This window comes from Leishmania braziliensis, chromosome 5, assembly GCF_000002845.2.
Source record: "Leishmania braziliensis MHOM/BR/75/M2904 complete genome, chromosome 5".
Taxonomy (NCBI): Eukaryota; Euglenozoa; class Kinetoplastea; order Trypanosomatida; family Trypanosomatidae; genus Leishmania; species Leishmania braziliensis.
Window position 1 is genome coordinate 326,800 of NC_009298.2, and position 24,929 is coordinate 351,728.

A 24,929-nucleotide genomic window follows, 5' to 3' on the forward strand; every position below is an offset into this window, starting at 1 on the left:
AGGAAAACACTCTAGAAGCTCTGAGTCTCAACAAAACGCTGCGAAAGACCTCCGGCACACGATTAATAGGGGCTCCCCTATTCGAATCGGCGGCACGACAGACCGCACGCGGGTATTCCACCCCACAGAACGACGAGTGGAAAAACTTAATATCGCCCACTCCGATCACCCCCCAGAGCGAATAAGATGAGACTCACATACGAGTTCAGACCCTTGTGTTGCTGGAGATCACCAGTACAGGCAAGACATTCGACACCAACTTATAGGCACGCCAAGTTCAACCAGTAGTTTCGCAAGAAGTAAATAGCATCGAAGAAATATCTCCACGTCTGCATTCAGACTCTAACAACCATTCGAGCATTCAAAGTAAGAATTCTATAGTTCATCCCCGGAACTGGTCACTTGACAGTCTGTCCCGCGAATACGAAGATCTAAAAACTAATTACACATGCCGGCATCACCTCTTAATGAGTGGACTATCTATGCGTGAAATCCAACATCTAAAAACATAAAAAAAACTGAGACGGCACGCGCGAGGGCAACCCGAGGGGAAAAATGAAACAAGGGGACGTGGCATATGCTACTCAGCCCTATGCGCACCAAAACAACAGAATTATAGACATCGCGCAGTGTTTAAACCACTCTAAGCATCTACTCACATCCCCCACATCCACTGGGACAAGAACGACCATGTCGATTGGCCGCACTCGTCAACAGCGCGGATAAAAGCGAGCAACACAGAGAGAGAGAGAGGCAACTGACCCGTGACAACGACGACATAAGAAGAAGCCATCATACACACACGCACACACCGCAGCCAATCATGGTCATACACGGTTCAGTCCACCGTGCAGTGTATATATATGTGTGTGTGATCGTGTGTGTGTGTGTGTGTGTGCGTGGGTGAGTGGGTGGGAGGTAGACCCACCCCTCCGCACCAAGGGGGTAGCTGCGCCGTTGCGTAGTTTGATCGACAGTACACTGCGTCCTCCACACAAACGAACGCACCGCAGCGCACCCATCGTCATCGCTGCGTATATTTACATCTCTCGCTCTGTGCATACGCAACTGTGCTGGTTCGCGTTCCAATCAAGAAGTATGCCTCTGCCCCCGTCCTCGGCGGTAGCGCCAAACCCCCGTGCCGGCGGCAGTGGTGATGTAGCCTCTGGTGCTGCGGACGACGAGGACGTCCCGCCGACCCTGCAGACACCAACCGTGCTTTCGACAGCGCACGCGCAGCTCGCAGTGTTGGAAGGTGCGATCCGAGCTGCTGTCGCCAGCACTGGGGCCAGTCACGTCTCTACTCCGTCACATTTAAAGGCATCCGAAACGGCGCGCTCGATGAACACGCCTGCAACCTCGCGAAACGCCACACCCCTCGGGGCTGCACCGGTCGAGCTCGGGGCTCCAACAGGGATCATGGCAGCGACACAGGTGTCCAGTGTGACGGCAACAACACCGCCAGGTGCCAGCGAGCGACTTAGCGCACTGCATGATAACCTGCGGCGTGTTCGACACCTCATGCAGCAATACGAGGAGGCCTCGCAGCGCGTCATCGAGGTACACCTAATCCCCTCCCCCGAGATGGGTGAGCCGATGTTCGCGCCAGTAACTACGCCGACTGCGCATGCCGACGAAGACGGGAGGGTTATCTCGCAGCAGCATAGCTCAAGCTGCACAGACGTTGCCAGCAGTGGCGACAGTAGCGCCCCTCTCTGTGGCAACGGCAAGCAGGGTGTAGAGCAGCAGAAGGCCTCCCCGTCCCTGCACCAGCACCGAGCACTCGCCAGCGACGCCGTTTTCACGCGCTTCTGCGGGTTGCGCGTTACTCCTGCTGAGCTGCTCTTGCCACTTCAGTCACCAGCAAACCTGAACATCCCAGCTGCACCACCCGCGCTGCGAGGCATCGACGACCACGACGTGGACAGGGAAAACTGGAGTGAGGACAACGTGGAGAGTCGCGACGCCGAGTCTGTGAAGAGGTGTGGTAGCGACAACAACTCCCGCAGCGGTCAGACGGCGGGTAGCGTGAACGCCAACGTCAAGCACGACTCAGCCGCCGGAAGCCCAAGAGACATCCTCTCATTTGGCATGGCGCAGCGGCGGCAGCGCACGAACGTCGAGACCGTTCTGGAGGCGTACGCAAAGCTTTTCTACAACCCCTCCCCATCGACGCCAGCTGCTGGCGCTGGAGCGGTGCGAGAGCTGCAGGACACACAGCACCAGTTGGCTGCCATGCAGCGGTGCCGTCTGTTCGGCCACGAAGCACAACTGAGGGCGGCGGCGGCTAATAATCAGGGCAATGGCAACGACATCAGCACCACCACTAGCAGAGTAGAAACTGGCGGGGTGGCAACGATCGGGGTGCAAGTCGCCGAGATCAGGTGGCAGCATATCCCTATCGCTGTTCAGAACATGCAAGACAGCCTCGCTGCGCTGCAGGACCGTTTTACGCGTGGCTCTCACTACGCCTGCTGCGGCAGCCAGCCAATGGCCCTCGTACGTCAGCTGCATACCTGGACGCAGCCACTGCTCTGGCAGCTGAACAATCTTCTCTCGAACCCCACGTTGGAGGAGGTAGACGAAAGCACGCGCGAGAGGCTGCGACGCATGAAGTTTGATGCAGAGGAGATGCAGCAGGCACAGGCACAGGCCATCGCGAACGGCGATATGCAGCGCTCAGAGGAACTCTACTACGAGCAGGCGTCACTGGCTGAGGCGATGGCGGGGCCATACGACGAGATGGAGGCGTCAATGCTGAGGTACAGAGAGAGGTGTGTCGACGCACCGCTGACGGGCTTTCTAGAGCAGCGCGATCTGCTGACAACGCAGCTGACGCACATGATCGAGGAGAACACGAGCAAACTCTCAGAGGTCGCGCTGGATGTGGAGCGGGTGAAGGAGAAGCGGCGAACCGTGGCACAGGCGCGTCACCGACAGCGCAACAGCATGTCAACATACCACCACTCATGGAAGAAGGCCTGGCAGACGAACACCGATCAGCAGATGGCGTGCTACCGTGCGGTGGCACAGCTGGAGAAGCAGCTGAGCGACCTGCAGGAGGCCCAATGCTTCCTCGTAGACGACTGGATTAGCCGTGTTGCCCAGGAGCGGCAGAGGGAGGAGGACGCGGCGGCCTTTGCCTGCTTTGCAAATGCCCGGTCAGCCGCCCTCGCCGAAACGCAGCGCAACCTGCAGGCGGTTGTCGAAGGCGTTCGTCAATACAGTGGGGCTGTGCAGTTTAGCTGCCATCACGTCGAGGCCTTCGTCTGCGAGGTACTACAAGGCCACCTCAGCGAGTCTCAGCTAGCACTTCGCAAGGACCGACTGGAGCAGTTCCGCGCCCTCTACCTCACCCTCGGAGACCTGCACTTCAAGAAGGCGCGCAATGCCGAAGAAATCCAGAAGAAGATTGAGTACTACACACTGCAGCAGGAGATTGCCATGGACGTGCTAAACCCGAAGGCAAAGGAGTTCAGCCAAGCAAAGCAGCGATGGGAGGCCGCGAAGGCTGAGGCGCTACTGGAGCTCGGCCAGCTCGACCAGCGCATTCGACTGCAGCTGAAGGGCTTTCGGCCGACGGAGCAGCTGCTTCGCCAAGCTGGTGTGGACTTTGTGTCCCCCGAGGAGGACCTCTCCAGACGTACACAGCAGCGCTCGCAGAAGTTACTCGAGTACCGGCAGCTGATAGAGGAGGGCATTGGCGCACGGCCGACCACGACCGCCTCGAGCGCCGCCTCATTTACCCCACCGATGCTCACCACCCTAGGAGCCATTGCACCTTCAGCAGTGACAGGCTCCTGTCCTCGCACCAGAAGTTCCAAGGGCCTCCTCGGCACAGAGACGACATTGCCGCCGAGACCGTGGGCTGCCGGATCGCCGCACCCCCACCCACGGCCGCCGACCACGGCGGGAGGGCTCCACCCCAGCTCCACCACCCCCGGGGCCCTTGGAGAGAAGAACGGCTGCCAACTGCCCCCACTGCGCAGTATGAGCCGTACCTACCCACCATTGCAATGCAGAGGCGACGACGACAAACCGCTGGCGGCATCCTCGCCGCATGGCGCGAAGCCGATTTTCACGGCCACCGCCGTCGCAGCGGCCGCCGCCACACCAGCCTTTCTATCGAGCCTGCACTCGACGGAAGAGCGCATCGTGCAGGGCATCTCTAAGCAAAGGCTGGTCGCGCGCCTCAGGACTGGCACCAACAGAAGCCCACTTTCAACGAGCCGCAAGGCAAACAAGCGATGATGTGGAACGATGGATGATGGCGGATGCCTACTGGGGAGAGAGGGGGGAGGCTTCTCCTGCAGATGCCGAACTCAGTACACATAGTGTCGACCGCCCTCACTGCATCTCTCCCTCTCTCTCTCCTTCGCTCTCTCGGACCCCCCTCCCTGTCTTCGCTGATGTACATACCCACGGTGCCCTTTATCTTCTCCGTGCACTGCCTTTCTCCTCACCTCATCTCTGTCTCTCGGTGCTGCCTCCCTCTTAGATGTACAGGGGTGGGGAGGCAGCGGAACAGAACAGAGAAATGGAAAAAAAAAAAACGCTGGTGAACAGCTATGTAGATGTGAGTGGGTGAGTGGGTGGGTGGGTGAGTGCTGGTCCCGTGCGTGTCGCTTAGTAGTGGTAAATCGATCTCGAGCGAGGATCAGACAGGGCGGCACAGGGGCGATTACGTTTGCATGGAGGGGGGGGCCCTCTTCCCCTTTACCCCCTCGTCTATTCACACCCCTGCGCAACACAATGTGGGCTGAGGTGGTACAGCCCCGCCCCGCCAAAACACCACCGACTTGAGAAGAGTTTGGAAAAAACGGCCGCCAGCCCGACTCCCGCCTTCTTCCCCCTCTTTCGCCGGGTATGCCGAACAAGACGCGACGGCGCACGGTCGGCGTTCATGGAGTTGCCCCCTCTCCCTTCTCTTCTTCCTCCGCCACGCGGTGGGAAGGCGAGAAGACCAGTTTTTCCTCTCTCTCTGCCCCCTTTCGCTCGAAGACACGGCACACTTGTGCGTCGACGTTGCGCTCGTGACGGCCGCACATGCGGCCATGACTTTCTCCTCCTCCTCCTCTCCCTCCCCCTCGGTGTCTGGGCCTGCACGACACTTGCCCATTGTTTCGTCGACGCTCCGTGCAGGTGCTGTTCTCGTTTGCCGTGTGGATTTTCCGCTTCCTCTGAATTTTGTTCCAGTCGACGTGTCGCCAGGCGGCCATCCCGGCTCCCGGCTTGTGAGGAGGCAAGCCTACCGACAGGCCACTTTGCCCGGAGGTTGTGAAGCGGGGTGGCGCTGTCTACACAAACTGCGCAACAAGGGGCCCCCGCCACTAAGTGTGGGCACACTCGCAGGAGGTGCAAGAAGGTGTCACGGCATGTCTTGCGAGCAGCGTAATCTCTGCGTGTGTTCTCTTCCACAAAAGAGATGTTGGAGTTCAGCTCGGCCAGGGTCCCGTCGGTGCTACTCCCGTCGCTGGTAGTGGGACGATGTCTGGTCCCGGCCAAAGGCTCGCTTAAAAGGTAAGTGAGACCCGCGGCGGTGGCGAAGGCGCGGCGGCATTTGTCCTCCCCACATAGTGGCGGGGCGCTGAGGAAGCGCATTCCACTAGCCGGAGCTGCCAGCAACCCACATCACCTTCTTCCCCCCCCCTCCCTCCACCTCTGTCTTTCTCTCTCTCTCCCTCCCTCGCCAGTGGCGCGAAGTTCTGCGGAAGCGGTGTCTTTTGTATCCGTGCGGTGTTACGCCCTGCCCTTCTCCCTCTTGTGTTTGGCTTATCATCTTCTCAGTTTATCGTGTTCACTCCGCGTGACTCGCACGATTTTAATGGGCCATGTACATTAGCCGTGCGTCTGTGGGTGTACGTGTGTGTAGCCGTCTGCGTGACTGCACGTACTCCGCTCTCTCTCTCTCTCTCTTTTCCTTCTCCTCTTGTGAGGTTTGCAAGAGGCGATATGTCTGCCTCCCACCCACCCACCCACACACACACACACACACACACACAATCACACACACATATATATACACTGCACGGTGGACTGAACCGTGTATGACCATGATTGGCTGCGGTGTGTGCGTGTGTGTATGATGGCTTCTCCTTATGTCGTCGTTGTCACGGGTCGTTGCCTCTCTCTCTCTCTGTGTTGCTCGCTTTTCTCCGCGCTGTTGACGAGTGTGGCCAATCGACATGGTCGTTCTTGTCCCAGTGGATGTGGGGGAGGGGAGGAGAGGGGTGGAGAGGAGGAGGGGAGGGGGGTGCTCGTAAAAGCGCAAACAGCGGGGAAAAGGGGGGGAATAGGTGATGGCGGCGTGGTGGTGTGGGCAACGCAGCGCTGGCAAACGTGTATGTCATTTAGATCACTCCACGATGCACGTCTTTGCCTCTCGCGCTGCCCACGCACGTATCGAACACCCTTAATCGTTACTCCCCACCCCTCTCCTCTCTTCTCTCTCCGCTGCTCCTCATCACGTGTCGTACGCTGTTCTTTCCTCTCTGTTGTGTTCTCCTCCTTCAGCGGTGAGTCTCTGCAGAGATCGTGTTGAGTAGACATCATGGCATTTATGCCTTCAGTCCTTCACACACATGCACATCATCTGCCTGTGTGTGGGTGTGTGTGCGTATCCGCCAACTAGTAGTGAGGCACAGCGTGCGCTGATGAACAAGGGGAGGGAGTAGGAAAGTGAGCGAGGCAGACACACAGACGGCGCAGCGTGGACGGAGAGACGGTGACGTTGATCATCCCTGCGTGCACCGTCACGTGTGCGGCACCTCTTTTCCCTCCCTTCTTCTCGCAACTTGACCTCGTTTCTTGTCTTCTCCCTGTGCGTGTGTGTCTCCGTGCACGGAGAGATTACCCCCTCCCCCTTCCCCATGGCTCCCCCCTTCGCCCTCACACACATTCTTCCCTTCCCTCCATCCGTCTCCCCTTGGCGTCCCATACGCCCATCGCCGTGCTTACCCCAACTCCTGCTCGCGTGTAACGCGCTTCATGCGCTCGCCAAGCACACGCGAGGAAGATAACGAAGGGAGCATTGCCGGTGTGCGCTGTCCACGAAGGACACCAGAGAAAGGTGGAAGGCGGCTGAACACGACACTCGAACGGAGTCGGAAACACACGCACACGCACACACACACACACACACACACACACACACACAACCCTCCTCGCATTTTTTCGCCGCATGTCGTACGCATCCACCGCCATCAAGCGGCTCAGCAACGAGTACCGCCACCTGCAAAAACATGAGAACCGCGTCCGTGAGTTCTACGCCGCGCCGCTGGAGGCGAACATTTTTGAATGGCACTTCACGCTGCGTGGCCCAGGTGGGGATGACAACTCGCTGCCGTACAAGGACGGCATCTACCACGGTGCCCTCATCTTCTCCCGCTCCTACCCGCTGGAGCCGCCAGACATCCTCTTCTTCACCCGCAGCGGCCGCTTCGCCGTGCACGAGAAAATTTGCTCAACAATTAGCAGCTACCACAAGGAGCTGTGGCAGCCGACGTACGACATCGCACTCACCTTGACGGCCCTGCACCATTTCATGGCCCAGGAGGACGAGTTCGGCGTTGGCGCCTTTCCAAAAGGGATGGTGGCGGTCGACATCAAAGAGGCGTGGGCCAAGGAGACGTGGTCGTTCAAGTGCAGCACATGTGGGGCAACAACGAGGGACGTGTGGGAGACAGAGATGAAGATGTACCCAGAAATCTCGCCAGAGAAAGCGGCCCAGGTGCCGAAGCTTCCACCCACAGCAACGACCAAAGCCGCAAGCGCCACTGCGAATCCCGAGAACGCAAAAGTGCAGCAAGCCGCCCCCGAGTCAACACCGTCGTCCTCATCGACCCTGTTGCCGTCTCTCGCTACCGCGGATGCGACTGAAACAACCGCTCAAGCCGAGGGCACGCGATCCTCGCCGCTCATGGCACTATCGGCACCAACGCCACCGCCACCAGACGCAACGGCCACTCCCCCTCCTGACGCTTTCGATGCCCTCCATGGCACTGGCACCTCCGCCTCCCGAATCTCACCGCGAAGGGATCCGCACGCCACCGCTCCCGCAGCAGCGACAGTGGATGCCAATGCACTCCAGTCAACCACACCACCCGTTCATGACGCATCGCACATTCTCAGTCCAGCGGCGCACCAACACGAGGAGGAGAGAGACGCCTCAGCGGCCACGAAAGAGGCGAAAAACGAAGGCGATGACGCGCTTGGCTACTTCACCGACGTGAGTCCTGCTCGAGTCGTGCGAGTGCCGATGATGACTGCATCATCACCGCCACCACCACCACCAGAGCCTGACCACCCCTATGACACGCGTCTCGAGTCCCTAGTGCGCGAGGACCTCCAAGCTGAAGCGGACGCGACGTCACCGGTGACAGCCGGTGTGGCAAATGATGCTGTTGCGCCGCCGCAACTTGCGCAGCGCGTCGTCTTGGGCGTGGATGCCATGGAAGTGTCGATACCACTACGCACTCTCGATCGCGCTATCGTCGCCAGCCTTCTCCTTGTTGTGCTGATCCTGCTGCGTCGTGGTCTCTGCTGGTTGCTGAGGTAACATGGTGGAGGTCGGGGAGGAGGGTGGAGGTCGGGGAGGAGGGTGGAGGTCGGGGAGGAGGGTGGTAAGTAGGCAGCGCTGCAACGCACTTCATAGTCAAGACTGTTGCTGCAGTCGTGGGTATAATTTGTGCGGAGTATGCCCCGATCACACTGGAGTACATCGAAGGTCAGGGCGACAAGGCCACCCCCCACGCACCCGGCCCACATTCTCCTAGTCGTGTCTCTGCTTTTGGGGGGGCGTCTAGGTAAAGGTGCCTCTTGTGTGATGAAGAGAGGGGGAGGCGAGGAGGGCCCTGCGCCCCTCTCTTTTCGCCATCCCCCCCTCTCCCTTCTGTGTGGGCGCGCGCCTTTAACCCTCAGCCGCTCGGCTAATGTGCGTGCATCCCCGCCTCTGCGTCTGCGCATGGAAGCGCGTATTTCAGTCAGTGCCTCCCTCACGTGCTCTTTGTGCTTCGCTCGCTCCCTTGCTCGCTCATCACGCTTCCATCGGAGTGTAGCTATACAGCCCACCCCATCATCCATCGGCTCACTCCTCCATGAACGCCCTCTAGCTCCTCTCCATGCCAAGGCCCACCCCCATCCCCCCGCCCCAAAATCACACATGCTATGCGGAACCACGCGTGCTCATGCTGTTTGGTAAGGCCGGAAGTGCGTGGGGAGAGAGAGAGAGAGAGCGGTGCGACGTCGCGCTCTCACGGTATGGCAGTGACACACTCACACGAAGACAGTGGGAAAGGAAAGACGGTGGTAGACACACAGCGTGTGCCTACCGTCCTCTCGTAGAAAGCGGGTGCGTAGTTCGTCCACCATCACCACCACCTCCACGTCGTTCCGGCCTCCTCCTCTCGCCGTCTGAGCCACCCCCCTCCCTTTTCTCAAAATGCCCGTCCTTTATCTTTGCGTCCTCATCCCGCACCTTCTCCCTTCCCCCCGCCCCGCCTCTCTGAGGAGCTTTCTTCAGTTTTATCCCTGTGAGCGGGTGCCTTGACATACGCACTCGTCAATCACTTTCTCCCACACGGATACGCACGAGCTTCACAGAGTCGGCGGCAATGACAAGGATGGAGGTCGCTGGCTGCCCATCACCGACTCCCTTCTCATTCCCGGCACACGCACGTGTGGAAACGCGGACGCGCGAGCAGGTGCCGTCTCGGATGGCTGACATGGCAATGGAGGCATGGTGTGACGGTGTCCAGCGCCTCACGCAAGAGTACTTCTCCAGTCTTGGTGAGCTTGCGGTGGCCCAGCTGGGTCTCCGTGCTCCCGGTAGACAAGGCCAATGCAACGGCAGTAGCACCGCAGAAAAGCGCGCAATGATGGGCAAGCTGCGAAGCAACCACCACGACGACTCGGAGCTGGATGTGCAAGCGACAGATATTGAGGCAACAGAGATGGCGCTGCTCCAGCAGTTGTGGGCGCATCATCAGCTTCAGCAGAAGCGCCAGAGAACAGTAAAGGTGGATGACGGTGCTGAAAAGAAGGACTGCTCGAGCGGCGCATCACAGGGCAGGGCATCGACAGCGGGGGCAGTAGCAGGACCGGCCTTTACGGCACCTGATGGCACTTCTTTCACCCACCCCCCATCCTCCTCCGCAGCAGCGCCAGCAGCTCAGGACGCTGCACCTGATATCGCATGCGACACGGCGGGGAATGCGCCCTTGAAGACACAGCAGCACCCGACGTCTGAGCCCGCTGCTCGCATTCCTGAGGAGTTGGTAGGGCTCTTTCGCACAGCACAGGCTCTGCGCTCTGCCATGTCGAACCGCACCAGGCCACCGCCGCGGGCAACTCCATCCAATGAAGCTGCAGAAGGAGACAACCCTGTCGACCCCACGGCAGACTCTCTATCTCGAGCGTCAGTGGTGCTGAGCGAGGAGGAGAATGCGGAGGCCGCCGCGTTGGCGCTCCTGTGCTTTCGCTACTTCTACGACCCAAACTCAACCACGGCACCGCCGGTGCCGCCCGGCGCCCCTCCTGCCTCACCCACACCGCGCCACGGGCAACCGCCACGGCCCTCCTGTATGTATGAACAGCTGACCGACGTCACTATAGGGCCACAGAAGCGCGAGCGCCACGCGGCACCCCTTCCGCGCATCGCCCTTACATCGCCAGAACGGCCCCTGCACGCATGCAAGAGCACCGATGCGTCGTCCCCCACATCCCTGAGCAGTCCTGCGGCGTGGCGGAAGCTCATTGCGAAGGCCGGCACCCTGGAGCGCGCCCAGCAACAACAACTGCTGCTGCAGAGCGACTTCTCCTTTGGCTTTCCCCCACACAGCGCCTCCGCGGAGAAGGCGAGTTTGGGAGGCAAAAGCGGCAACAACCGCGGCGCCGCTGGGCACAAAAAATCGGTCCCGTTGCCGCTGCTGAACTCGCACGCATCCCCCACGCCGGCAGGCGAGCGTCTGCCTTCCGCCGCAGCCCCCTCCCCGCTGCCACCATCCACCACCACAGCACCAGCAGCAGCAGCAGCAGCAGCGAGCACGCCGCATGTTGGTGAGCAACACCTGATACTCCCCGCTCTGGCCCCCGGTACTACCGTGGCTCGGAGCAGCATCACCACCTCGACAGTCCCAGCAACAGCAACAGCAGCGTCACTGCAGATGCACAGCAATGGCACTAACAAGACAGCACGCAGAGGCCGCAGCGGGCACCGCCGCTGCGCTTCGCAGCTCCTGCCCGGGTCTGTGGTCCTGCCACCAAACTACAGTGGCGCTCACGGCGAGAAACTCACAACAGCGCAGCTAGAGCAACTGGTGACGAGTGTTTCACAGGATGGCGCGGTGGCGCAGGCTGATGCAAAGCGCCAGTACGACGCCGCGGATGCTGCGGCAGCGGAGCTCTATCGTCTGCAGCAGGCTGTGGCATGTGTGCTGCTGGAGAATATACAGCTGGAGAAGGACATTTCCACCCTGACGGTCACGTCGCACGCATGCGTGGCGGGAGATGAAGATAGCGATGCGGACGAAGCCGGCTGGGACACAAATGCCCCTGCAGGAATGAGGGGGGGGCACCGCAGTGACAGGGTCGACTCGTACGGCGGCTGCCAGAGCGGCACTAACAAGAGCGGTGTCCGCACTAGGCCAGTGTCGTACTCCTCTACTTCGATCTTCTCCCCAGCCTCCACAGCCCACCCCTTTCCAGGGAAGCGTAAGCGGCAGCTCATTCTGCCACCTGCGCCGAGGCCACTTCCACATTCCAAGACTGCACTCGTCCCTGTCTCGCTCCTTCTGGGCGCGACAGGGACAAAGAAGGCAGCGCCGCCGATTTCAGCAGCAGTGGCACAGCCACGGCCTTGGCGAGAGGAAAGCGCGCGTGCGGAAAGTACGAAGCTGAGCCCAAAGAGCTCCCGCCAGAACAAGCCACGCACCGCTGCGCCTGCCATCGCCGCTGTGGCAGAGGGGGTAACAGCGGCGGGCGGTGAGCAGGACCCACACACAATCCTGCAGGAGCTCCGCACTGCCATCGCGAGTCGTGAAGCGGAGAAGGCGCAGACGCTCGCTGAGATCGATGCCCTCTCCAGCCGCGTCACCCGCCACGACACGCTCTTGCACGCCGTGGCGGAGTACTGGCGACGCAACGCTGCCGTGATGAAGCGTCAGCACTTTGCTGTGCAGTCGCAGCCGAAACAGTCCACGTCGTCGGAGAACATAACCCGGCTTGACGATGGTGATGATAGGTGCAGCTCCGGGAACGCCGTTGATGCCACCACGCCATCGTACCTCTGCAGTGCCTCCAGTGGAACACACGACGCTGTCACTCAAACCAGCAGCAGGGCTCATTCCACCCCAGACCACAAACATAGCAACAGCATCCCCATCACCGCCGCCACGAGCCCGTCCGGACAGATGGCGAACCTGGACGAATCACCGTCGCAGCTGCAGCGCGCCCTCGCGCAGATGGAGCCCATCTCGCCAACCCCGCTCAGCAGCAGCCCTTCCTTCGACCTGCACACCACCTCGTCCGTAGCAGGCGCACGCTCGCCACCGCTGCTGATGGAGATGCTAGCCCAACGGCAGATCATTCCCCCGCGCCGACGAGTACAGGAAAGTGAGTCGGCGGTGAATAAATCAAGCGCCATGAGCGCCGCTCTCAGTGGTGCAACTGGCGCTGCAGTCGAGGCTGAGAACATGCCGGTACGAGTTGAGATGGGCGTTCACATAACTCCGGCGACGGAGGACGAGTGCGGTGGCAGGTCCCACCGCAAGGTGGTCGCGCCGCCTCGGGAGGATCCCGCGGTCGCTGGTGCTGCAGCCGCCCCATCTTCGATCCTCACGGACACCAGCACCACCGCCACGACGTTCCTCGAATCCCCAGACATCGCTTCTGACACGATGGGCTGGCCACTGAGTGGCTCTGCCGCCGTCGCTGTTGGAACGCCACCAGCACTGAAGCAGAAGTGCTGCAAGACCGGATATGGGCATTCTGTATCGGCGGTGACAGTGAACCTGTTCAGCGGCAGCCCCCATGTCTCTCCAGGCAACCTACTTGCACCTTCACCGGCCTTCACCCACACGCACGACGGAGAGGCGGGGGAAGGCGACGACAGCTTCCCAACCACCCCTCTGCACCCCAGTCGCAGCACCACCGCACACAACAGCCGCAACTACCCCATCAGTGGCACGCGGCGCGAGGACGAAGACGTTCTGGATCGCGGATCGTGGCGCATCATACCGGCCCTTCAGCTGGAGAACGTGGACGAAATTGCGGAGTTCATCTATAGCGTCTTTGAGCGACCGTAGGATGCCTCTTGCATCAATGCCGAAGACACAGAGAAAGGATATGCACTGCACACCGACCCATCCGCCCTCCCTCCCTCCCCCCCCCCATGCAGACACACACACACACGCACACACAAGGCTGGCGAAGCCCCATTTGTGTGGTGCTTCAATAATGTACGCACATTCATCGTTTTCCCCTGCCACGTGGGAGGATGAGGGTTGCTGTCGGCACACACGCACGCAGAGATGGCCGTTGATGTTGCTGCCATGCCTTTCGGTTGTTCTTGTTCTCATGTACAGTTAGGTAGAGAAGTCAAATCTATCACCGACCGTGATCGTAGTAGGGTAACGGCAACAACAATCCTGTCCACGTATCCCATACCCCCGTGACCAACTACGCATCCACACACACACACACACACGCACATACAATTGTTTGTCGACGTGCTTTATACTTATCTTGCGCTCTCTTGGTATCACGGTAAATGCACGCATCACCTACCGTGGCCCTTCCTCTCCCCCTCCCTCCCACACGCGCGTAAGCAAGCGCACTCACGCTGGCTGCCTGTCGTTTGCTTTCGCGGAGCGTTTCTTTCATTGGGCCTTTCGCCTCTCCTTACTTGGCGGTGTCACTCTCGAGGTGGGCAGTGTTTTGTCAGCGCGCGCATCGTCGTCGTTGTCGTCTCTCTCCCTCCCCCTCTCATCGCAGAGGTGTTTTGCCCCTTTGTGGGGAATCTCGGCTGCTTCGTCCGGGCAGCCCGGGGCCCCTGCGTGCGGGTATGTGTGTGGGGGCGTGGTAGCTCTCCTTCCTTCACGCTGAGGAGGCCGCTAACTGGCTTTACTATCTTGTCTGTGAGCTCCAGCCAGCCCCCATCGTGGCAGCCACCGGGGAAACATCATGGGCAAGCGAAGGCCCAGGTCCTGCACTTTTGTGGAATGCATCAAGAGGAAAAACAGCAGCGCCGTAAGGGCGCAAGGGCGGAGTCAGCCTCCCCCCCCCCCCCTCCCTACCCGACGGCGTCCGACACGTTTGCGACGTCGCCCATAACAAGTCCGAAGACGGTCCCGGGACTCCTCTGTAGTTGTCTTTCCTCTCCTCTTCCCCCTCCCTCCACCCCCACCTCGCTCTCTTCCTCAGATTTCACACGCGCACGTATAGACCTACGGAGAAGAGAAAGGGCGTCTGCGCCTTTCCTCAGCAAAGACGACGCGGCGTACAAGCGCGCCCTTTTCGTTTTCAATGCAAGCCCAGTCCCTGGGGGCGCGGCGGCGAGGCCACACGCTGGGCCGCAGAGAGGAATCTCCATTTTGGCACAGCCTGCTGAAGCGGTGCCTACCCTGTCTTAACCTGCGATGGACGCGCCCGCGCACAACGAGGCGCATCCTCATGGGCATTCTGATCTCTCTCATTGCCACCCTCATCTCCTTGATTGGTCTTCTGGCGTACCTGGTGTGGATGAGCAGCAACAGCAACACCCCATTCGAACCTGCCCCGGCGAAGTCGACGCACGCGCCTGGGATGTTGCCCGAGGTGGGTGTGCAGAGCCCCTTTACCGAAAACGCCGTCAACGACGCCGCTCTCCGGGAGCGGGAGGAGGCGATGGTGCGGAAGTGGAGAGACAACGGCTTTCGCCCCACCTATTGGGAGGTCGAGCGCCGCACCCTGCCGCGGCTCACGAAGAAGGCCTTGGAGTCCTGGTTTGAGCACGGAAGCCGTACGCCAGTGGATGTCGCCGAGGATGTGCTGACGGCGCATGCCTGGGACGCTGTCGACAGCGACGACGCAGACGCCGATTTCTTCGATAGCCTCGCCTTTCTCTACCCACCAGCGCAGCAGAGACGGTACTACCGCGCGGCGATGGACGCGATTCTGCGCTACGGCCCTCGCATCGGAGGCACGAAGCGCGACGCCCTTCTCCATCACCTCGTTGACGAAGGACTCGGACGTCGACGGTTCGACGCAGCACAGCACGCCTACCATCCAGCGCCGCCGCACCTCAGTCCCCGTGGACAGGAACTGCTGGAGAAGGCGGCCACCTCGTGGCCAGGTGCACCGCACCTCACCGCCGCGCCGCAAGATGAGGCTGTGGGCCGTGAGCCTGGATGGCGGTGGTCGCTGAGCTGGGACAACTTCACGGCCGAAATTCCAATACGCATCGAAGGAAAGTCGCGCGTCGAGATGCAAAACCTCGTCTTTCAGTTCCCCGGCGGGTCTCAATTCCGACGCAAGCAGGCCGCAGCCGCAACTGGCTCGAAGGACCCAGTCGACGAGTTCGTCGGCGCCGTACCAAACCGCCGGCGCACCCGCGCTGACGATCGCAAAGACGTACTCGAAGCTGAATACCACCCAGCCGACATGACCGGAGAAACCGTGTACTCGCAGGAGAACTTCCTGCGGCAAGCACAAGACGGCATCCCGCTTTACCCCCGTCCTGCTTTGGAGCGCGGGGTGCCTGGCACACGGGTCGTTCTGTCCCCGGATGCGAAGGGAGAGCGGGTGCCGCTGAAGCCGAGTCTGTCCGCGCGGGCCGCCGAACCGGCGACGCAGCAGCCCATGAAGCACGTTGTCCTTGCCGCGCACTGGGATTCAAAGTACTTCGCAGACTTCCCCTTCCTCGCTGCCTGTGACTCTGCCATACCGGTAGTATTTCTCCTGCGGATCATCAAGAACATCGCTGTTTTGACCGATGCGGCGGAGGCACTGACGGAGTCATACAAGGCCCAGCGGACCAGTGCAGCGGGCGGCGACGCAGCCTCCGTGATTCCCGGGCTCACGAGCACTTTCCGCAACTCCACAACGGTGACTGAAGTGCGAGAGCGCCTGGCGTCGCTTCTCTCACCAGCCCATCATGCACTCTTGTACCAGTACTTCTTCGCGCGCCCCTACAGCGTCGGTGACGAGCAACAAAACTTTGCTTCTGAGCATATGCAAAAACATCCAACAAAGGCCCAAGTAGACGTACGCATGTGGCTGGACTGGGTGCAGCACCTCCCCATCATCTCCGTCATTCTCTTCGACGGCGAGGAGGCGTACAAACACTGGGCCAGGGACGACAACACGTATGGGTCGCGGCACCTAGCACGGCAGTGGCGCAGCACCCCCTCCGTGATGCGGACGCGTTACTCTGATGGCCCGCAGTCCCTCTACGACTCCGTCGACCTCTTTGCCCTCTACGATCTTATGGGGCCGGCAGGGACGACGTTTAAGAATACGTACCCGACGCAGAGCGGCATCTTCTACGCGGGGCTGGCGCAGCGCGAGACGGAACTTCGCCGCCGAGCGATGAGGTACAGCTCGGCCATCTCCGCAGAACTCCTGTGGCGGTACCACGAGGCCAGCGCATTGCCGCAGGCCGAGGCGCGTGTGAAGGCCGACTCCTTTCTCCGCCTCCTTGGCCCCTCGCCACATGCGGCAGTCGCAGCCATCAACGCTGCCTACAGGCGACGGCTGCTGGCCAACAACGAATCGCGCCCGTCAGTGGTGTCGCTTCCGCGGTCGTGGCTAATGTACGGTGCGCCGCACGAGATGCTCACGCTGCACAGCGTCGCTCGCACCCTCCACGACGTCAGGTCCATAGAGCACTTTGAGGATCTGCGGGTATACAACAGGCTGAGTCGGGAGGTTGCCGCCGAGAGTGACTTCAATGCGGAAGAGTACTTGAACATCGTCAACCACAACGTCTTCTTCTCCCCGTCTCACCAGGAAGACGTGCGCCGCAGCCGCGACACCTTCGTCGTTGAAGATGACCACAAGCACTGGCTGGACACGCAGCGTGTTCTGCATCTTATTCCCGTCCCATTCCCCAAGTCGTGGCACACGGAGAAGGACGACGGCAGCGACGTACACGATGGAACGACGACGGATTTGGCGGGGTTGTTGTGGTCTACGGTGCTGGAGCTCGGCGATTACTGGACGCGTAAAGAATGAATGAGGCGCCGGATGAAAGAGGCGGAAGCGGCGAGGAGTGGCGTGGGAAGTTTTGGGGTGCACAAATGGGGAGGGAGCACGAGGAACCCCACTCCGGTGGCACTAGGAGATGGGGCTGTACGCCTCCGCTCATGCATGCCAATGCTACCTCACAGCGCCTGTGCGTTTGTGTGTGCGTGTGCGTGTGCGAGTCGCCGCGCGCTCTTCTGGTGGCGGCTCGCATTTGGGGTTCGTCTTGTTTTCTTCTCCGTACTACGCCCTCCCCGCCCCCCTCCTCAATCCCCACTTCACCCCTACCCCGTATCTACGTGTCTATGTGTATCAAGGTGGTGCAAACTTGACCTTGTCTTCTGTTGTCCACCGCCTCCGCGTCGCCACCTCCGTGCGTGTGGGTGTGGGTGCGGACTCTGCACGACGCTATCACCTTTTTCCCTTCGTCTCTTCTCTGCATCCCTAATGGCGGGGAGGGGGACACACCCTAGCGCGTGGTATCCAGAGCCCAGCACCCCACGCTGGGTAGGGGGGGGGGGGACCAAGTCGCACCCCTACTCCTGCCCACACCGAACCACTTCTAGTGGCGACAGGGCCAGGCACCTACAGCGTGGGGATGTCGGAGCGGCATGCGACAAGGGGCACACCTGTGCCATCTACATGGCGGGCAGAGTATCAGGATGGCTTCAACGCACCTCACCCGGCGCCCACCACTTACGGATGGGGATGGGCAGAGTGTGAGGGAGGGGTCGTGCTCAGGCGGCTGAGTTGGCGCCTTCGGGCAAAACGCGTCTTCCGCAACCCCGCAGCACACGATGAGGCCTGGGACGGTCCAGGGTGGAGCGGGGAATGGATGCCTTGGAATGGAGAAACAAGAGAAGAACAGTTCTGCACGTTGGTACACACACACACACACTTCCGTGTCACAGTCGTGCCATCGACCCCCCCCCCTCTCCCTCCCTCCCGTGCGCCGCTGTTTGGTACCGGTGTGGGCAGGTATGGGCGTGTGCCTCTGTGTGCTCCTCCCCCACTCCCTCCCTTCTTCCCTCTCTCCCTCACATACGCGCGCACACACGTGCTGTGCGTGTGCGTGTGTCCTGTACCACCAAACATACCTGCGGGATATCGTAAGTGACAGCTACTTTTTCATTCTTCGTACATCTCTCAGCCTCCTCCCCCCCCCTTCTCTTCGACCGACCCCCCTTCCATCATCCTAACCCCTCAGGCAGCTCCCTCCTCGCTCTTACTGTGACTCAAGATGTCGCACAATGCGCTTTACGTCACCCCTCGTGCGGTGCCGTACTGCACCTTGGCCATCGCCAACGCCTTCAAGGACCTGACCCCAAAGCAGCGCCACTACGCCCATCACATGATGGTGGCGGGGTGGTGCGGCACCCCGGTGGTGGCCGAGCAGCTGAGTCCCGAGTCTCTGCCGCTTCTACGTCTCTTCTTCCAAGTGCTGAGTGCACAGCCGCTGGACACCTTCAAGTCGAACAGCACTAACGCCGGCGTCGACCCCAATGAGGTGAGTCAGTTCCTGGAGTACTTCGCGATGGTCTACTCGAACATGGGCAACTACACGTCCTTTGGCAACACCAAGTTCATTCCATCGATTGCGAAGGAAACCTTTGCGAAGATCGTGACCAGTGCGGAGGGCTCCCCAGCGGTGGACACGCAGCTGCTGGACGCAATCTACGACCTGGAGGATGGCAAACTGACGCTGGACTTCCCTCCCAGGGGGCTCACGCGGTACTACAGCCCAAATATCACCCGTGAGGACGCCGTTGTGGCGAATGACTTTCTCGCATTGAAGAGGATCGATGGCGTCAACACACGCGTATTCAAGGCGGAAGACGGCACCCTCGTCATCCGCGTCGCGGCGGCGATTGAGAAGACGGTGCCGGCAGTGGAGTTCAACGGTCGCACCATCGCAATGTACTATGGCGACTACAAGGAAGAGATGGCCCGCGTCGTGGCGGAGCTGCGCAAGGCGCGCCCGTACGCGGAGAACGAGACGCAGGTGCGGATGTTGGACCACTACATCGAACACTTCCAGTATGGCGACGTGGACGCGCACAAGGAGAGCCAGAAGGAGTGGGTGAAGGACGTGGGGCCAACGGTGGAGACGAACATCGGCTTCATCGAGTCGTACCGCGACCCCTCCGGCGTGCGGGCGGAGTGGGAGGGCTTCGTGGCGGTGGTAAACAAGGAGCAGTCGAAGATGTATGGCGCATTGGTGGAGCAGGGCGAGAAGTTTATTGCCCACCTGCCATGGGGCAAGGCGTTCGAGAAGGACGTCTTACCCAACCCCGATTTCACCAGCCTCGACGTCCTGGGGTTTGCGAGCAGCGGCATTCCGGCCGGGATCAACATCCCCAACTACGACGACATCCGCCAGACCGTCGGCTTCAAGAACGTGTTCCTGTCCAACGTGGTGAACGCGCTCACCTTCAAGGAGAAGCTGGACTACATCACAGAGGCCGACTGGGAGCTGTACAAGACGAGCATTCTCGCCGCGACCTCGGTGAACGTCGGCATCCACGAGCTGCTGGGCCACGGTACAGGCAAGCTGCTGCTGGAGAATAGTGACGGCACCTTCAACTTTGATAAAAACACGGTGGACCCCATTAGCGGCCAGCCGGTCGCCACGTGGTACAAGCCCGGCGACACGTACTCCAGCGTGTTTGGCGGTATTGGCAGCTCGTACGAGGAGTGCCGCGCTGAGGCGGTGTCGCTGTACCTGTGCTTGCTGCCGGACCTTCTGGAGATCTTCAAACTCAAGACAGCGAAGGAGCAGCAGGACGCCATCTATATTTGCTGGCTAAACATGGTGCGCGCCGGCCTCGTCGGGCTCGAGTTCTACACTCCGGAGAAGCAGCAGTGGCGCCAGGCTCACATGCGAGCGCGCTTCTGCATCCTCCAGGCGCTGGTGCGTGCCCCGAACTCGATTGTGCACATCTCCGAGGACGCCAAGGAGGGTCTCCTCATCACACTCGACCGTGAGCGCATCTCCACGGACGGGCGCCAGGCGATCGGAGACCTACTGGTGAACCTCAACGTTAACAAGGCGACGGCCAATGTGAAGCGCGGCAGCGCCTACTACGAGGGCATGACGGTCGTGAACGACAAGTACGTGTGCTACCGCGACATCATCATGGCGCGCCGCAAGCCACGCAAGCAGTACGTCCAGCCGCACACCTTCATTAGCGGGGAGACGGTGGAAGTGCGGGAGTTTGCTGGATCGGTAGAGGGGGTGGTGGACTCGTTTGTCACCCGTCACCGCGAGATCCCGCTGTAGGAGAGCGTCCTCGTGCATCGAGCGGCCGGAGAACGGAGAGCAGTCGAGGCACGCACATACAATTGTTTGTCGAAGTGCTTTATACTTATCTTGCGCTCTCTTGGTATCACGGTAAATGCACGCATCACCTACCGTGGCCCTTCCTCTCCCCCTCCCTCCCACACGCGCGTAAGCAAGCGCACTCACGCTGGCTGCCTGTCGTTTGCTTTCGCGGAGCGTTTCTTTCATTGGGCCTTTCGCCTCTCCTTACTTGGCGGTGTCACTCTCGAGGTGGGCAGTGTTTTGTCAGCGCGCGCATCGTCGTCGTTGTCGTCTCTCTCCCTCCCCCTCTCATCGCAGAGGTGTTTTGCCCCTTTGTGGGGAATCTCGGCTGCTTCGTCCGGGCAGCCCGCGGCCCCTGCGTGCGGGTATGTGTGTGGGGGCGTGGTAGCTCTCCTTCCTTCACGCTGAGGAGGCCGCTAACTGGCTTTACTATCTTGTCTGTGAGCTCCAGCCAGCCCCCATCGTGGCAGCCACCGGGGAAACATCATGGGCAAGCGAAGGCCCAGGTCCTGCACTTTTGTGGAATGCATCAAGAGGAAAAACAGCAGCGCCGTAAGGGCGCAAGGGCGGAGTCAGCCTCCCCCCCCCCTCCCCTCCCTACCCGACGGCGTCCGACACGTTTGCGACGTCGCCCATAACAAGTCCGAAGACGGTCCCGGGACTCCTCTGTAGTTGTCTTTCCTCTCCTCTTCCCCCTCCCTCCACCCCCACCTCGCTCTCTTCCTCGGATTTCACACGCGCGAGGGCAACAAAGTACTCACGTGTGTGGAGGCGTCTTGTGGCCATGTAAGAGTGGCAATGGCAACTTTCGCATCCTTGTGTTGATATATGTGTGTGGTGCACTGGCCTCTCTCTGTCTGTGCTGCCGCTGCTGCCAATCACGCATCAGTGGGCAGGCAGTGATCTGTGTCGATGTGCTCCGTCGTGTTATGTTGGCCTTTCTCGCACAGAAAAAATGTGGCAACACGCAGGCGAGATGATGATGATGAACGCACAAGAGACGAAACAATACATGAAAGAGGGGGGGCGAGGATAGCAGCGTACAGTCACTGATGAAGTTTGGCGGTATACTTTGAAATCGTGCTGCTCATGTGCAACACCAAATAGCGTCAAGCGCTTCCCACCACCTCTTATGCACATTCTCTCGAGCGCTGGTTCCGTTCAGCCCCCGGTCATGTTACACCTTGAACCTTCATTTTATTCACTTCGCTTCCTGATGTGACCTTCTCCTCACCTGTTCTACTACGCCTTGTAGGCCAAGCGCCGCAGCGCACTGTGCATGCGAGCGTGTGTTCAATTTAGCGCCCATCTTGAATCTCTCTCCTTTCATTTCATACACAGAGAGGCACGGAAGGTGTGTGGGGGCGGGGGGAGAAGGACGCAGTGCACTGTATGGAATCTGATGCGTTCTCCCTCCCCTCCTCCCAAAGGGGGGAAGATCGTCGTCGCACGACTCGATGCGTAGAGTGACGGAGCAGAAGAGGGTGATCGCCATTTCGCCGTCAGCTCCTGCTAGGTCGCATGTGCTCTTCAGCATTCATTCATGTTGTTTGTGTTTCGGACGTGAACGTGAGCCCCGCCATGTCGGCGCCAACGCTCGCAGGACACGCTTTTTCTTCTCTCCCGCTATGCAAGGCAGATGTTTAGCTAGGCCCGCCTCGCCACCCGTGTCCTCTCCTCGGGGAATAGCGCTTCTGTGTGTTTTCTTCCTTGAACCTCGGCTGACCAACGGGCAGTGAGGTACGGGGAGTCCGCCTTCTCCCTCCTTCCCACATTTCTCGCCGAGTCTTGTGTTGCTTAAAGTGTGTTGGCAGCACGCAAGAAGAAAGCAGCTCTGTCGATACTTGTGGTTGGAGAAGGAAAAAGGGGGAGGGGAGAAGTAAGGAGGCAGGTGCACCCCACGATCGGCTGGCGTACGTAACGGACAAATGTGTGAACCGCAGTGGAGCACGTTGTGTACTTGACCATTTTCTTGCGTGTTGATTGGGACCACTCGACAGCACTCCCCTCCGACCTCGTGGCACACAAAACAGCAGCCATTCGCGTGCGTCACCTTCTAGGCTTCCGTTCACTCGCACGATGGGGAGTAGGTGTTTCTTCAACTCGGGATGCCAATGTCGTCTGCCGGTGACTCCGATGGCTTGTGCAGAAAAGCCTGCCCCAAAGCTGCGAGAAATGTCATCTACGAGGTGAGTCTCTCCAGTCATCATCCTAAAGGAAGTGGCCTGTATCCCGCGGTCGTGAAGAAGTGCACTGGCGCACTCCGACGACCTGTCGAGGGCATAGCCTCTCCCAATACCTCGATAATCGGCGTTTCATCCACGTTGTGGAAACCTCCGGAACAGCAAACGCAGTAGTCGAAAAAATAGCTCGTGGATCGGCGTCGGCGGGGTGCTTTGCTCTGAAGTCGATGGTACGCCCCCTCCGCACTGCTCTGGGCGGCGTCGTCATCCAAAGCAACCACCCATCCCCCGTTGGTACTTACATCCCCATCCCTTGACTGATGCAGTGGTGTAGTTGATGGAATTGTACAACTTGCCGCCATACCCAACGTAGACTTTGGGGCGAGATTTGCCACCAAAGATCCGCGATAAGTTTTGCGCGCCAAGTCCAGCATACGAGCACGAACTCGGGGAGGCGGGGATGGGGAATACCGCCCCACCCCCACCGCAAAGACCGGAGAAGCCGCGCCTCCGGAAAAGGTTTTGCGACGGCGCGTGGGGCTCAAGTGCGGTCATGCTCCGCGGCGTGATTCTGCAACGGCGGACGTGCGCAGGATGGGCTGTTCCGTTTCCGGCCTGACCCGGTTTCCCTCGCTTCAACGGGTAGCCTACGACACCCCTCTACAGGGGGGCAGGCCACACCGACACACAGCCAAGCAGAGCACCGCGTCAACGCAGCGCGCCACCCTCGCTGGTCCACGACACCCCCGCTCCACCTAGGAAGCCCCCGAAGGTTACAGAGCAACGCTCCGGCTTGCAAAGCGCTGCACCGTCTAGAAGACATTGAGTATCTTGTTTGAAAGTACTTTTTCAGAAGAGAATAAACCTCTCAAGCCTCTCTCCACTCCCGCAAGTCCGTGTGGCTCAATGGAAGAGCATCTGACTACGGATCAGAGGGTTGCAGGTTCGAATCCTGTCACGGATGGCTTTTTCGCCGCCGGCGAACGAGGTCGACCACCTTTCGAAGAGGACACCACTTGGAAAAAACATCACATCCCGTCTAATTCATGAGGTTGGTCATCCGCCGGCGCGGGGGCCAGCGATGGCCCTGGAACCCTTTGCGGTACGCTAGTTTTTTCTTTCCATTTCCCTGCCCTCTCCCGCGCGGGAGGAAACACGGCAAGGGAAAACAAGGGCTCAGAACCAAAACGGCGGACGGCGACGCGCCAGAAGCAAAAGATCGAAGGATTGCAAAGCAGCCAAAGCCCTATCAAAACCATTTTAAACAAAACCCGGGCCAAAGAAGCCAAGCAGGCCCAAAGCTTTGACACACACACCACTCTGCACGCGGAAAAAAGTAACACAGTGACGCCGCTCGATTTTACCCTCCCCACCTCGAAGCTTGGCTCTGCATTCCCCACAACGGCCCTCACGCCCCACTGGGACTTCCTCCTCCGCGCGCCGCCCATTGCCTTACGAGACCCCCACGACGTTTTAGACAAAGGGGATCTTTTCATGCACCCTTGCCTGTTTGCCTGGCGCACCTCGAAAGAGCCTTCCGCCCCCGCTGCGCTCCCCAGACCGGCCCCCCCCCCCGCCGGCTCGGCAGGCGCCCATCACGCGAAAGAAAACCCGGCGCCCCAAATAACAGAAACGCGGCCCGCAGGCCAGCCGAAACCCCCCCAGCCCACGCGCCCATGAAAACATATGCACAACACCCTCGCCCACCACACCCCCACCCCTCAATGCACTTTTATACAATGCAGGACCGAATATACAATCCAGAAGGTAAGAATATACAAAGCTCTCTCAAAAAACCCCTTTCGTCTTCCCCTGCCTTGTCATGTCAGCTCCCGCTGCTGCGCCGAAGCACCCAGGCAAGGTGTTCCTGGACCCGAGTGAAGTAAAGGACCACCTTTCCGAGTACCGCATCGTGGACTGCCGGTGCAGCTTGAAGATAAAGAACCATGGCAGCATTGAGTACGCAAAGGAGCACCTCAAGGGCGCCATCCGCGCCGATGTGGACACAAACCTCTCCAAGTTCGTGCCGGGTAGTACCGCCCGGCACCCGCTGCCGCCCTGTTCTGAGTTTATCGATTGGTGCATGGCGAACGGCATGGCGGGCGAGCTCCCGGTGCTCTGCTACGATGACGAGTGCGGCGCCATGGGCGGATGCCGCCTGTGGTGGATGCTGAACTCTCTTGGTGCCGAAGCGTACGTGATCAACG

General features: G+C 60.1%; 5 protein-coding genes, 2 non-coding genes and 1 pseudogene across 8 annotated transcripts; all 8 read left to right on the plus strand.

Annotated features, from left to right (window-relative positions):
• Nucleotides 1–1,419: 1,419 nt before the first annotated feature.
• Nucleotides 1,420–4,251, plus strand: LBRM_05_0900 (putative paraflagellar rod protein; the record flags this gene model as incomplete). The annotated part of the gene is made up of 1 exon (XM_001561854.1): nt 1,420–4,251. The coding sequence occupies one exon, from the start codon at nt 1,420–1,422 to the stop codon at nt 4,249–4,251; it is 2,832 nt and encodes a 943-aa protein (XP_001561904.1).
• Nucleotides 4,252–7,180: 2,929 nt separating this feature from the next.
• On the plus strand, nt 7,181–8,557 carry LBRM_05_0910 (putative ubiquitin-conjugating enzyme; the record flags this gene model as incomplete). Its single annotated transcript, XM_001561855.1, has 1 exon — nt 7,181–8,557. The coding sequence occupies one exon, from the start codon at nt 7,181–7,183 to the stop codon at nt 8,555–8,557; it is 1,377 nt and encodes a 458-aa protein (XP_001561905.1).
• Nucleotides 8,558–9,611: 1,054 nt separating this feature from the next.
• On the plus strand, nt 9,612–13,301 carry LBRM_05_0920 (conserved hypothetical protein; the record flags this gene model as incomplete). The annotated part of the gene is made up of 1 exon (XM_001561856.2): nt 9,612–13,301. The coding sequence occupies one exon, from the start codon at nt 9,612–9,614 to the stop codon at nt 13,299–13,301; it is 3,690 nt and encodes a 1,229-aa protein (XP_001561906.2).
• Nucleotides 13,302–14,520: 1,219 nt separating this feature from the next.
• Nucleotides 14,521–17,208, plus strand: LBRM_05_0930 (putative glutaminyl cyclase; the record flags this gene model as incomplete). The annotated part of the gene is made up of 1 exon (XM_001561857.2): nt 14,521–17,208. The coding sequence occupies one exon, from the start codon at nt 14,521–14,523 to the stop codon at nt 17,206–17,208; it is 2,688 nt and encodes an 895-aa protein (XP_001561907.2).
• Nucleotides 17,209–18,457: 1,249 nt separating this feature from the next.
• LBRM_05_0940 (putative dipeptidyl-peptidase III) lies at nt 18,458–20,497 on the plus strand (the record flags this gene model as incomplete). The annotated part of the gene is made up of 1 exon (XM_001561858.1): nt 18,458–20,497. The coding sequence occupies one exon, from the start codon at nt 18,458–18,460 to the stop codon at nt 20,495–20,497; it is 2,040 nt and encodes a 679-aa protein (XP_001561908.1).
• Nucleotides 20,498–23,191: 2,694 nt separating this feature from the next.
• On the plus strand, nt 23,192–23,744 carry LBRM_05_rRNA1. Its single transcript, XR_001182238.1, has one exon. It is a non-coding gene; the product is annotated as a 5S(M5) ribosomal RNA (ribosomal RNA).
• Nucleotides 23,615–23,686, plus strand: LBRM_05_tRNA1. The gene has a single exon. It is a non-coding gene; the product is annotated as a tRNA-Arg (tRNA).
• Nucleotides 23,745–24,544: 800 nt separating the features above from the next.
• Nucleotides 24,545–24,929, plus strand: MST (annotated as a pseudogene). Its single transcript has one exon. A coding segment is annotated over exon 1 (385 nt).